A 13,172-nucleotide genomic window follows, 5' to 3' on the forward strand; every position below is an offset into this window, starting at 1 on the left:
TCAAACATCTTGCGCTCTTGACTTAAACTACTTATTCGGCGCCTTAGAGCCTTCGTGTAATATTTTGTCAAGGCTCTACTTTTCTTAACTTTATCTTTCAAACCTTACGATCTAACCCATTTGCATATTATACGTAGGTTGAAATTGTTTTCAGCAAAAAAAAAAAAAGTCAAATATATGTACGTAGTTATGTATTAGTTGAGATCTAGCATCATTGTTTTCCTTGAGAAAAATTCAAAACCAACAAAAGTCCGAGATCATGACAACATAGCATTACTCATCAAAAAGAGAAAATATTAACTTTGTTTATCTCTTTAATTAATTGTTGAATGTTTCTGTAATTTGACTTCTTCTATTGTAACTCTTTGTAAGATTATTGATCTTTTTTTATCAAGAAAAAATGGTAAATATGATCCTATAAATACCCATCTCATTTACAACGAAAAATCACAACTCACAAAATCGAAAAAACACAAATCAAAGTAAAGTGTATTTTTCGCGATATCTAGCTTAACTAACTAGCAAAGGCTGAAGAAATGGCTAAGTCTACTTACTTCGTTAGCCTCCTTGCACTTTCTCTCATTTTCATGCTTGTAGTGAACACTGGTGAGTTAATCCACCCCATGTCCCCATTAATCACTGTTAGTATTCTAGCATTAGCTTTATTATCTTAATTAATTTAGTTTAATTTGTTATTAATGCATGTCATAATGTTTATAACCTTGCTTTTGAATGATCAAGAAATGAAGTGTATCCTAGTAATGTATAATAGCATAATACAAATATGATATGATATATATATACACACGCGAAATAACATAATATGCCATGGTCTGGTACAACCGCTATACAAGTTACACATATGGCATAACCTATAACACGACAATAAAACCAAATTATAAGCTTGTTAGTGTTTGTTGTTCAAGATATCTAGTGCAACCGTTATTCAACTTATAAATATTATTTGTTGTCGTATTTTCTAGAAATTCAAATGGCGGAAGCAAAAACCTGTGGATGGTTATACAAAGCTTGGTGGACAGATAACTGCTCCTACAAGTGCAAGAACGTCTGGGATGCCTACTATGGAAAGAAAGAGTGGTACAATGGCAAATGGGCTTGCTTCTGTTACTATGGACCTTGTTAAGATACTGCTCATGCCCTATAATCGATAAAAAGGAGAAAAATCGCGACTTATTTACCCTCTAATAATCTAATTATAATTACTGTGAAATAAATTGTATTATTATGAGAATAATACATATGTCAAAGTGTGGGCTGCTACGTACTTAGTAGAATTGAAATAAGCCTATAAGTTACTATATGTAATATAAATATAACTTGCATGAATAAAGAGGGTTTGAACTTTGAAATCTTTGAATTATATACTTGTATTATATTTCATATTTCTTAGATTTGTTTTTAACTTATCAATCAGTAATTTTTTTTATCTCGATTTTGAGAAAATCTAGATAAAACAAACATTAATTTATAATTCGTAAATTATTAAGCCACGTCAATGTGCTAAACTATTATTCTAGTTTCAAGTAAATGAATAATTGGCTAGCAAAAATAAGCCATACAAAAGTATTAAGTATACTTGTATATGTTAGAAAGCTGAAGCATGAAAATCATTTATTTTTTTTTCGTGGAATTCAAATATTGAGTCTGTAGTTCTGTACCTCATCATATTGTCATTGCGATTTCCATTAATTTTAGCTGGTAAAGTATTGGGAGTTGTGGAGATATAATACATCCGTTACAAGTTATGTGGAACGATTAGACATTTCTCCTCTCTGTTTTATGTCAAATCGTTGCACATAACCTATAACGGAGGTAGTATATAAAACGCGATATCGAATATTCAAATATATTTTGGGTCATTAGTTGCTTTGAGATATCGAAATGGAGGCCCAGTTATCAAGAGACCATACCACTTAATTTCATTGGATCAAGATTGTCCTGTTGGGCCCAGAATATTGAATCACTTAACTACTTAAGGACATCATTAGCCCAGTCCATATAACTGTAGACTGGGCTGAAAACAGTAATTCTTTAAATTAAAATCAATTTGAACTGTTAACATCAAAATCTCTATTATAGAGGAAAAAGAGTAATTATAAAAGTAGCACTATAATGTCTAAAATATGAACAATTCAAATTATATAGTGCTACACCCACGAATGAAAAAGTAAAGAGGTTAATAATAATGCAAATTAAAAGCCATGATATAAGGATAGGTTGTCAACATGATTACATACATACATACCTTTGAGTGCTATATTGAATAGACTAAAGTTTGTACAACTTCCTTGTTATCATATTTGGTGTTTATACCTTAGTAGTTATATATACTTAACATAATCACCCAAATCTAATGTAAAGGCAGAAAAGAGAGAATCGATGATTCATGTTACATACGCTTACGAAGTAACAAGCTAGAGAAGTTTCAGCAAATATATGTCGATTTTTGTGGGGTGGTGAGAGTATTGATTTAGTGATTCGTTCTAATTTTGGATAATGGATTGAGTTCGTTTTCAAAATAACAGTGAAAATGAAAAAAGAGAAATTTATCATTTTTATGATGTGTAACCAAAGTACGGACAACTTAGAATGCAAGAAAGAATCAATCTTCATTTACTTTACAACTACTGAAAGCCTTTTAAAATCACAAGTCAGATAATCTGACAAAATTACAGAAGAATATTTAACCAAATTAAACACTGTATGCTACTTGTTACTTGCATTACAATCAAACCCTCTAGTCTACTCAATCAAATTACTCAACCAAAATATTTAGAACAACCAAATTAACAAAAAAAAAAATGCTAACATTATACTACAGATTTATACCTGCAAAGAACCTTACATCTAAGAATCTTATCTTGGACATAAAACCCTGGCATCACCATTATCTTAACTCGACTTGGACCGTGTCCCTTCTGTTTATCAGTTACGATATCTTCCATATAGTGAGGATCGAACGATCTATTTTCTTCCACCCTTAAGATAGTTAAAGGTGGAGAGAAGGAGAACGCGAGCAAATGAAGCAACCATATACATTTTGCTGCTACGAAAAATGACTGCAGCAATGTTTCAGACCAAGGTCTAGTCCAATTCAGGGTCATAATTATGCAGCTCATTTTCTGGTCACAGAACTTACTAAATTCTTCACTGTAATACTTGGTTCCTTTCTTTAAGACCTCGTTCCAACTCAGGTTTCTTAAAGAAGCAAACGATTGAAACTGTGCTTGCCGTTGCTGCTGAGGATCCAGCAGTTTCGGCATGCCATTTTTCTGAAACACACAGTTCTCAAAATCCTGATAGAATGCTTGATTTATAATCGCCTCTAGATGATAGAAAACCGCCTTTGAGTACCTTGAATTTACTGATAGTTTATATGGTTTTAGGATCACGTTCAAATTCTCAGTAAGTTGTTCATCAGTCTCGTCTATTTGCTCAATCAGAGTCTTGCAGAACTGTTTTACTGATAATCTTGCTTCTGAAACAATCTGTAAAAATCCTTCCACCATAACTTCCTCGCTCACAGGCATCTCACTGTCCTCATTACTCCTCCCATCACTCGTTTTCTCTCTTTTCGACACTGCCTGTCTAAGAGCCTTCTTCAGCTCCTCACAGTAAGACTCCAAGTTCTCGAGCTTCTTTCTCAATTCTCCAAATGAAGATCTCATCTCTGACACTTCCATTAAAGCCGCTTCCTTCTTCTGGTTTGCATCAATCAGCTCCTTTTTCAAAGTTTCAATTGATGCACCACTTCCGAAATCCTTAAGAACTTGGGAGACTTCTTCAGACTGATCATCTGTCCGTACTGGTGAACTGTTTTCGTTCTTTTGCTTCCTCTTGAACAGCCAAGACAGGATCATACCTCGCGACTTCTTATGTGGAGCAGCAGTCATAGTAGCATGAGAATCTGTTAGTGGCACCACCATGTTAGAGTACTTGCTACTCTTGTTATCATTATAATCAATGCTGCTAATAGTTGCAGGCTTACAGTTGTTGCAGGAAGATACTGATTTCAGGTCTCCTAAACTGTTTCTTCTCCTCGACTTCAGGACTTCAGTCCCTGGTGAGTTCTGCAGGAAGTTAAGGTTATTCGTGCACGAGCTAGCCACCGATTTACAATCATCTGCAGGGCAAATGTGGTTGTTGTTGTTGTTGTCCAAGTTTACTAATCCAGGAGGGAGCGCGTTTTGATTATCTCTAATTTCATCCCAATTTTCGATAATTGTTTGGCTTGCTATTTGCACATGACCATACCCTGGTAAATTTTCATCTTCATAACTCTGTCAAGATATCATAAATATTATAAGCATCTTAATGTTTATTCTAATCAACATGGTATAATGTATATAATTCAGCATCAAATAATCTTTTCCTTGAATTAAAAGGAAGTGAAGCATAACTTGGATTTTACTCTAAGCATCACTAATTTCTATGACTATAATACTAATAGAAAGGTTTATAAATTTAACTCTCTTAACTCTAAATTAATATGCCACATTAACCTTGTCTAACTGTCCACCAGAATTTTCACTCTTCTAGTCCTATAGCCAAGTAAAACTATCTAAGACAAATGTAAAAATGTAAGGAGTAATATATTTTATGATAAATTTATGGCCGTAAAAGTGAAATTTAACGTGTTACATGATGTACATCATACTCCGTAAGAAGAATAGTTTGTACCACGGGCACCTATTCACGTATTATTACGTAAATCAATATGTGAAGTCTTTTTATGGTTAGGGGAGTGAAAAATCTTTTTACCGACCAATTGAGTAGTAATTACTATTGGGATTATTGATTTGCTTTGATCAATAATCTATGTATACTTACTTTTAGTCAAACAAATTTGGTTGAAGTGCATTCACGAGTGCTTTAATTATGAAAAAGTCAAATATTGGTTAAAATCGAAGTTGAAAATAAAAATAAAAATTCATGTTAAGTAATTCAAATGTACAAGTTTGATTTTATTTCATTTAGGATTTGGTACTTGTGGAAAGAATGTTGACATAAATAATGAAAATCACCAACCCTTAAATTATTATTTTTTATTTATTATTATTTATTTTTTTTAAAGCGTAATGCTAGAAAAAGAAAGGGAATGTAAGCAATCAATTGCCAACAAATAATCAATAGAATTGTCATAGTCATATTAGTAGGCAACCCCATTATTGGAAAAAGTCAAATTGATTATACTAGATCACTTGTAGTAGTAGCACATAGATTTTTTTATTTTTTAAAAAATTCATTTATATAAATATAATGTAATAAAAATAAAATAATTAAATAAATAACAAAATTGCCAAGACATGGTAAACAATTATTGCTAGAAACAAATTCAAGGAAGTCCCTCTCAAAACAAGAACCACAAATAATTTTCATCTAAACAAGAAAAGTAAAGAGTATATTCTAAAATTTAATAAGATAATGATGCTATACCAAACAATCAATTCACCCCTCAAAAAAAAATTACTTCACCTTCACCATCACTCTCAAGTAATAGTTGTCGCATAACTAGTTCAAATTACACTATCAACACGACTATTAATAAGATAACAAAACGCGTAAATTTCCGAGGAGTAAAAGAAGACTTACAGGAGTAAAAACAGGGTAATCATGACCAGAAAACTGAGAAGAAGGACGAGAATGAGAAGGATGATGAAGATGATGAGGAGAAGTAGAAGAACGATATCTGAGATGAGAAGGACTATTCCCCTGCATTAAAGCAGCATGTAATGCTCTCAGTTCTACAGCTTTAGCAATGGCGGCTTGTATTTCTTCCCTACTAATATCACCATTATTATTTACTCCTGTTTTTACTTCTGCCATTCATATGAATTATGAATAATCCCAAAAAAAATTAATTCTTGCATATAAATAGCAATTAAATTGACATAAAAACAGGGGTACCCTGAATCTGAAACAGAGTCCCCTGTTTTTGTAAGGAACTTTTTTTGGGATTTGGAATTGGAAGATAAAAATTTAAAGTTTTTTTTTGGTGGGTTTTTGGGATGGAAAGATTATAAAGCTAGTGAAGAAGAAACATGGAGAGAAAGTGAGAGAAGTATTTGAGGTTTTGAGGAGTGAAATTGTGTGTTTGTACTTTGTAGTATATGTTTCACTTAAAAGGGTGTGCATGTGAAGGAAAGAAGGTTGAAGAGTGGAATTTACTCCATTTGAGGAAGATAAGGTTTATTTTTACTAAAATGCCCTTGGTTCTTTTAAGTAATTAGACTTTGAATATTCTTATTATTTTTTAATTTTTATTTTATTGAAGAGGCTGTAAATAACTAAATATGTAATGGTGTATACTGTATAAGGGTATAGTATAATTATTTATTATTGAGAATGTGTGACCACAAAACATGGAGATGGCACTACTTTTGTTATGATTGCTTCATTGTAACACTTTATCATGCTTATTTGTATAATTATGCCACCTCATATTGTAAATTATTAAGTTATAAAACCTCTAATCTTTTAATGATATTGTCTATAGTAATCAATTAACTAATATTTCTCGTTTTGTACTTGATGCACTAATGTGCAGAGCACCAGAGTAGATAGTCTATGCATGGATTCATAAAATTTGTGTAAACTATTATTTTGTAGTTCGAACCTATGCATAGTCTTAAATGATATGGAGTATAAGTAGTTCATATTGAACGATCAAGTATTTTATACTTATACAGGTATTTGATATGTATCTATATGTACTTAAGAAAAAAGGTTGCGGTTATGAAATACTCGTACAACCTAAGATGTAGACATGATGGTAGCCCTCTAGGTCCAAAATCAAAGGCATATGCCATATAGTTGATCATTGAGAAAGAACAAAGAAGTACATGATTCACGGGTGGAGCTCAGAAATTCCAAATTGCCATTGTACACAAACATTATGATACAATGTAGATTTGTAGGGGACAGTTTTTGATTGATTTATTGATAAAATCATAAAATAAATTAGCTTATATTTTAGCCGATAAAATCATTGGTAACAACTTGGTTTTTTTATTCAGTAATTTACTAGAATGTCTATTTTTTACTGTAGTTAATTTTAACAACAAATACAGTATGAAAAGACATTGGAAATAGTTGAATTAATTTTTCTATGAAGACTTTAGGATGAAATAGAAGGAAGTTGGTACGGTAGTTTAATGTCAAATCAAAGTTGGACAATTAACATAAATATATATTTTATCTCTCATATATATCTCAGTAATTTGCTTAATCCTAAGATCTTAGTGTGGTCTGACATGGTCGAGTTGTCAAAGTACTTTCGATAATACGGAGAATAAATGTACAATTGAGAAATAAAATTTCTATTATTCAATCCTTAAAAAATACAAAAAAAAAATAAAAAAATAAAAGAAGATATTATATATTTATATATAAAAAAAATGGACCCTTTGTAATTTGTCCAAAGAACAGATCATGTGAGATATGGACATATAATATGGTTGTGTAATTGTGTTACTTGTGTATAAGATAGTGGTTATGTTTATATAATGTTTAATGGAATTACGTGTAGGGTTAAATAGGTTTGTTTATATAATTTGTTGTTTAGTTGCCTCTAATACATAGCTACTTTTGTTAATTAAAAAGAGTTCATTTATTAATTATTAAAAATGTTAATCAAGTTTGTGAATCAACCACCCCATAAAAAGCTTCAGATCTGTTTGTCAACCTCCACATGCAAAAGGCCTTTCTTTCTTTTTTAACTAATCTTGTTTAGAAAATGACCACGTTAACTGCAAAAATCACTTTTAATTAGGGATGTTTCTACTAAGGTCTCTTTTATTATGATCATTACTATTCTTGAATCCTATTGGTTGATTTTTTCTTTTTTATAAATGCTTGGTCAAACTTCTTTTTTATATTTTAAAACCATTTTCTTTTTCCAAAAAATAATTTTTTTATTTAAAAAAAAATTGTAATTATTTTATTAAAATCAGTTTTATTATAAAATCTGAAAATAAGATTAAAATACAATAATCAAAAAAAAAAAAACTCATTGTTCTTCGTTATTCTTCAACATTCTTTAAAGTTCTTCATCCATGGATGAAATTTATCACCAATTCATGATCTTGTCTCGCAAAAACAATCGCACATCGACAAAAATTAAAAATATGATCTGATCTACACAACATATGCAAAATTTTAAATTTTTCGAAATCGAGGTTCTAGCAGAGCGAATTTGGGTTTGTTTTTAATCCTAGAATAATAGATTTTTATTGGACAATCTCAATCAAAGGATGCAAAAGTTGAGATCTTATGTAATCGAAATTAAAAATTTTAAGTTTTTCGCTAATGTGGGTTCGTCAGGAAAATTCAAGAAGAAACCGTAACATATTTTCTTCAAATCTTATTCGATCGAAAAAATGAAGATGAAATTTTAACACTTGTTTTTATATTAGGTTTTCACCAATATGCTAATAGGACATTACCTATAACAAACAATTTTACTGTTTATTCGTTTACGACCATAAAGAGTATTATAATCATATTAAATGCTATGATTATGACATTTAATTTATGATTATATTTATGTTATCATCAAATAAATTCATTAGATTATCAATGCAAATTTAATTCAACTATCAATAACTGATTTAAATTACATTGAAGACTTTAACATATTAATTATCAACAAAATGTTATGACCGTGCATAGGGGTGTACACCGGTCCAAAACCGGACCGGACCTGGACCGGACCTGTTTGGACCGGGGACCTGAATTGGGTAATTATGAGGACCGGGGACCGGACCTGAATTAACAGGTCCGGTTCCGGGCTAGACCTGAAAAATCAGGTCCGGTCCAGGTTTGGACCTGAATGGACCTGTTTTGTGATTTTTTCGTTTTTTTTTTTTTAATAAAAAACCTTAATTCATTATTTCGAATACAAAATACCCAAACATAATTAGATAATTTAGCAAAGTACTCATTAATTGAAATTCTACATGCAAAAGTTGTAAATAATCAATTAAATTCAGAATACCAAATCAATGAAAGAGCAACCACGAACGACACTCCAACTAAACGGCTTCACCGCTGCTGCTGTTTCACTTAGGTGGTTTTCTTCACAGATCCGTTGTTCTGCCAGCCCAGAAAAATCAAAGCAGAGCCTCTGAATTCCCGTAGAAAATGAAGGATTACAGAACACAGCTAAGTCACCTCGACTTCTCCGTCCGCTGCTTCGCTTCACCGCTGCTGCACTGCTTTACCGCCGCTGCTCTGCTACTTTGCAGCAGCTTCGCTAGCCCAGAGAACAACCCAACCAAGCCTCCTTCGGTGTTCTTCGCTATTCTGCTGCTCAAAAAGTTCTCCTTTTTTTGTTGCCCAGCAAGATCTCAAGATAAGCTCTAGAATCTCACCACCAAAAACCCCAAAAATAACTTACCGGCGTGATTGCGTGAATGTTAGGGGTTTTCAAGGGAGGAGTGAATGTTAGGGGTTTCGAGGGGGAGGGCAAGGGGCTTCGCCTGAGAGAGTGAGGAAGGCAGGAGGTGTCGGCGGAGATTGGAGATTGGAGTCTTGGAGAAATGGAGTCTTGGAGAAATGGAGAATGGAGATAGTCAGATAGCTGTTTGTTAGGGTTGCAGCGTAATTTTGATTTTTGAATTTTTTTTTTTTTTTTTTTTTTTTAAAAAAATACAATTTTTCCGGGTTTCAGGTCCGGACCTGAAAACCCCGGGTTTAGACCGGGTCCGGACCGGAACCGGGAACCTTGATTTTTAAGGACCGGGACCGGACCTGAATCAACAGGTCCGGGTCAGGTCCGGTCCGGATCAGGTCGGTTCAGGTCCGGTTTCAGGTCCGGTCCAGTTTTTATACACCCCTAACCGTGCACATTATAGGTCATTACATTATGAAACGATATATGTCAAGCTTATGTCATGAACTATTTATTTAGAATTGTAACTCAACTAGTTAAATATCAACAACAAAGACCTATGAATTATTCATTTAATCTAGCACACACTAGCGTCGTGATTCTTGCGAATTCAAAAAATAATACTATAATATTGTTTTTCAAAAAAAAAAAAACTATTTAACAATATGTCAATTTTAAATATTTGCCTTTAATAAATCGAGTTATTATAGTTAATTTTATTATCATGAATTGTATTCCATATATTGATACTATCCGATCCTTAAAAAGTGGTAGAATAGAATCATATTATTTAATATTCCTCTTATATGAACCTAATTTAGGATCACCAAATATTTTATTCTACCACTTATTAGGATATTATCAATATATAGAATAAAATTTATGATGATAAGTAATTAACCATAATAACTCGTTTTATTGAAGGCATGATTTTTTAAATTGACATATTTGAGGATTTGTAACATAAGTTTGACATGAAAATCTTTTGTCAAATATTAAAAAGGCATATAGATAGACTTCAATATATTGTTAAGTTAACCATATATAATTGTTAATTAGCTATTTTTGTAAAAACAATATTGTAGTATTATTTTTTGAATTCACAAAATTTACGACGCTAGTGTGTGCTGGATTAAATGAATAATTCATAGGTTGTTGTTCGTTGTTATTTAACTATTTGAATCACATTTCTAAATAAATACTCCGTGACATAAGTTTGACATATATCATTTCATATTGTAATGACTTATAAGTCATAACCTTCTTTTGATAATAAAAAATGTTAAAGTCTTAAATGTAATTCAAAACAATTATTAATAGTTTAATGCAATTTTTATTGATAATATAATGAAATTTATTTGATGATAACATAAATATAATCACAAATTAAAAGTCATAATCATAGCATTCAATATGATTATAACACTCTTTATGGTCGTAGACGAATAAACAGTGTAAACCTACTTGTTAGATGTAATGTCCTATTAGCATATTGGTGAAAACCTAATACAAAAACAAAATTTAAAATTGCATCTTCGTTTTTTGGATCAAACGAGGTTTTGAAGAAGATATTTTACGTTTTCTTCCATGATTTGTTTCATGAACCCAGATTATCGAAAAAGTGAATATTTAAAATTTTCAACTACATGTAATCGCCAATTTCACATCCCTTGATTGAAATTATTCAATTTAAATGTATTATTCTAGGATTAAGAAACAACCCACATAGATTCGAATGTGTACGAACTCCGATTTTCAAAAAAAAAATCGCACATGGTGCGTAGATCGGGGCATGTATTCATTTTCCGCCCGAAGCGTGAGTTAATTTAAGAGATATAGATCATGAATTTGTTGTTAATTTCTTCCATTAATGAAGAAACTTGAAGAACTTTGAAGAACAATAAAGAACTACGAAGAATAATTTTTTTATTTTGATTTATTTAATTTAATCTTATTTTTATTAATAATTGATTTTAAGTAAATAATTTCAAAAATTAAAAAAGGAATTTCGGAAATCAATAATTATTTTTTGGAAAAATGAAAAAGAATTAAAAATGGAAAATTCTAAAAATAAGGTTTGACCAAGATTTTAAGAAAAGTAAAAATTAGCCAATCATAATTAACTGTATTCATGGTCATAGTGAGAGTGACCATACTAGAATTTTTATTTAATTAGTAGTGAAACTAATTCACTTTTTACTTTTCAATCAAAATGAAGCAAATCAAAACGAAGTAACACAAGCTATGTTCAAGTTGATTAATTATTAAAAAAACACAAGTGATGAAACGAGTAACATCGTCGCCTAAATAAACTGACGAACTAAGAGTCTGTTCTCAGACGTTTATTTTCAGTTCAGTTCAGCTCCTAATTTCCTTCTCTTATAAAATATTTAGTTCAGTTCAATTCAGTTGAGTTTAGTCTATGAGAATAGGCCCTAAATTTAATTTTTCTAAAATAAATGACTTTTTAGCTATACGGTGAAAGCTAGATTATAGCCTAATTAAAATCATGAAATGTTTTTCTTACCATTTTTTTTTTTTTTTTTTACGTAACTGTTGAGTAATTAGGTTTTGCTGATTGTAAACTAATGATGATTATCTATCTAATGTGTTTGTTAAGTTGTGCATAGAAAGGACAAGTTATACTTGGAATAGGATACAAGGAACCTGAGTAGTCACATATATATATATAAGGAACCTGAGCAATATATGATAAGCAATAGAGAAACAAGAACAATGATGAGTGTTATGGTTGATAAACATGATGATGGCTAAAGAACCATGAAGGTAACTATGTAAATAGGTGTTTGCATATGTTAGCTTCATAAGGTAAGTACACTATGCATACATGAGTTGTATATGTGTAAGAGTATTTACATAAGCTTTAAGTTTAATTAGTTCTCTCACTTGAAGTTTGTTTATGACAAAAAAAACTTCAATCTAATGTTTCTCTTAAGTGTTTATGTGAAGACAGGAACTGACTTAGGTGAAGTCAATGGGTTGGAACATAGAAGACTTCAAGAGGAACAAGAGAGAATGAATGAACCTAAAGCAGGTTCTCCCATGAGAACCAAACCACGAAGGAACCTGAAGGTATTCTCTAACAAGATTCAGAAGGAACTTTTGGCAGGCTTTCCCACGAAAGCCGGAGCATGTTCCCTAACAGGTACATGAAGAGTTACATGTTCCCTAACAGGTACATGAAGAGTTCCCTAACAGGAACTTAGTTCTCTAACAAGAACTATCTAAGTTCCCTAACAGGAACTTGCCCCGAGATCTAGAATACATCAATACTACAAGATTCAAGAACAAGAGTTTCAAATAAACAACATGAAGACGAAGAAATCGAAGTATATCGCTCTAGGATTCATGTAAGTATATTGGACATAAAAGTCAGTCTGGAACAAGTCTAAAGAACCAAGGTGAACTCATGATAGTCAATGAGATTAGAGTTACTGACTTGTCAGGAACTCAGAGACTGTTAGAGTTCCGAAACCTAATCAGAACTTAGGTCTGCACGTCGTTAAAGGTCGCAGGTCGAATTTAATGATATAAATATTTACCTAATACGTGCATATCTTTTAGGAATTTGGTTTTACAGAATAAAAATATTTATTTTCTAATAAATTCCTTTTGGAAAAAGATAAGTTATTTTTGGAAAATATTTTCAGTAAAATAAGTTTTAAATAAAATCTAATTTTATGGCAAGTATATCTTTTGTTAAAAGATATGGTAATTATATCTTTTGTAAAAAGATATG

At 31.4% G+C, this 13,172-nt stretch overlaps 1 protein-coding gene and 1 long non-coding RNA gene across 3 annotated transcripts; one reads left to right on the forward strand and one right to left on the reverse strand.

Annotated features, from left to right (window-relative positions):
- The first annotated feature begins 433 nt into the window (after positions 1 to 433).
- On the forward strand, positions 434 to 1,366 carry LOC110696192. Its single transcript, XR_002506258.1, has 2 exons — positions 434 to 606; positions 984 to 1,366. It is a non-coding gene; the product is annotated as an uncharacterized LOC110696192 (long non-coding RNA).
- A 1,245-nt stretch (positions 1,367 to 2,611) lies between these two features.
- On the reverse strand, positions 2,612 to 6,483 carry LOC110695984 (IRK-interacting protein-like). 2 transcript variants are annotated; one of them, XM_021873240.1, is made up of 3 exons: positions 5,614 to 6,483; positions 4,010 to 4,301; positions 2,612 to 3,928 (listed from the first exon to the last, which is right to left on the reverse strand). In XM_021873240.1, exons 1-3 carry the CDS (start codon positions 5,845 to 5,847, stop codon positions 2,832 to 2,834), a joined length of 1,623 nt encoding a protein of 540 aa, XP_021728932.1. In that variant the 5' UTR covers positions 5,848 to 6,483; the 3' UTR covers positions 2,612 to 2,831. The 2 variants fall into 2 exon arrangements, with proteins under 2 accessions (XP_021728932.1, XP_021728931.1); XM_021873239.1 differs by having other exon boundaries at positions 2,612 to 4,301.
- Between the last annotated feature and the right edge of the window lie 6,689 nt (positions 6,484 to 13,172).

The sequence above is a fragment of the Chenopodium quinoa genome, unplaced genomic scaffold, assembly GCF_001683475.1.
Source record: "Chenopodium quinoa cultivar QQ74 unplaced genomic scaffold, ASM168347v1, whole genome shotgun sequence".
Lineage (NCBI taxonomy): Eukaryota > Viridiplantae > Streptophyta > Magnoliopsida > Caryophyllales > Amaranthaceae > Chenopodium > Chenopodium quinoa.

Bases quoted from the DNA above. Each gene is read 5' to 3' on its own strand.
- LOC110695984 (XM_021873239.1), bottom strand. From the start codon at position 5,847: ATGGCAGAAGTAAAAACAGGAGTAAATAATAATGGTGATATTAGTAGG. The intron at 4,302-5,613 runs GTAAGTCTTCTT...ATATCTTGACAG, and splicing joins ATTACCCTGTTTTTACTCCT to AGTTATGAAGATGAAAATTT.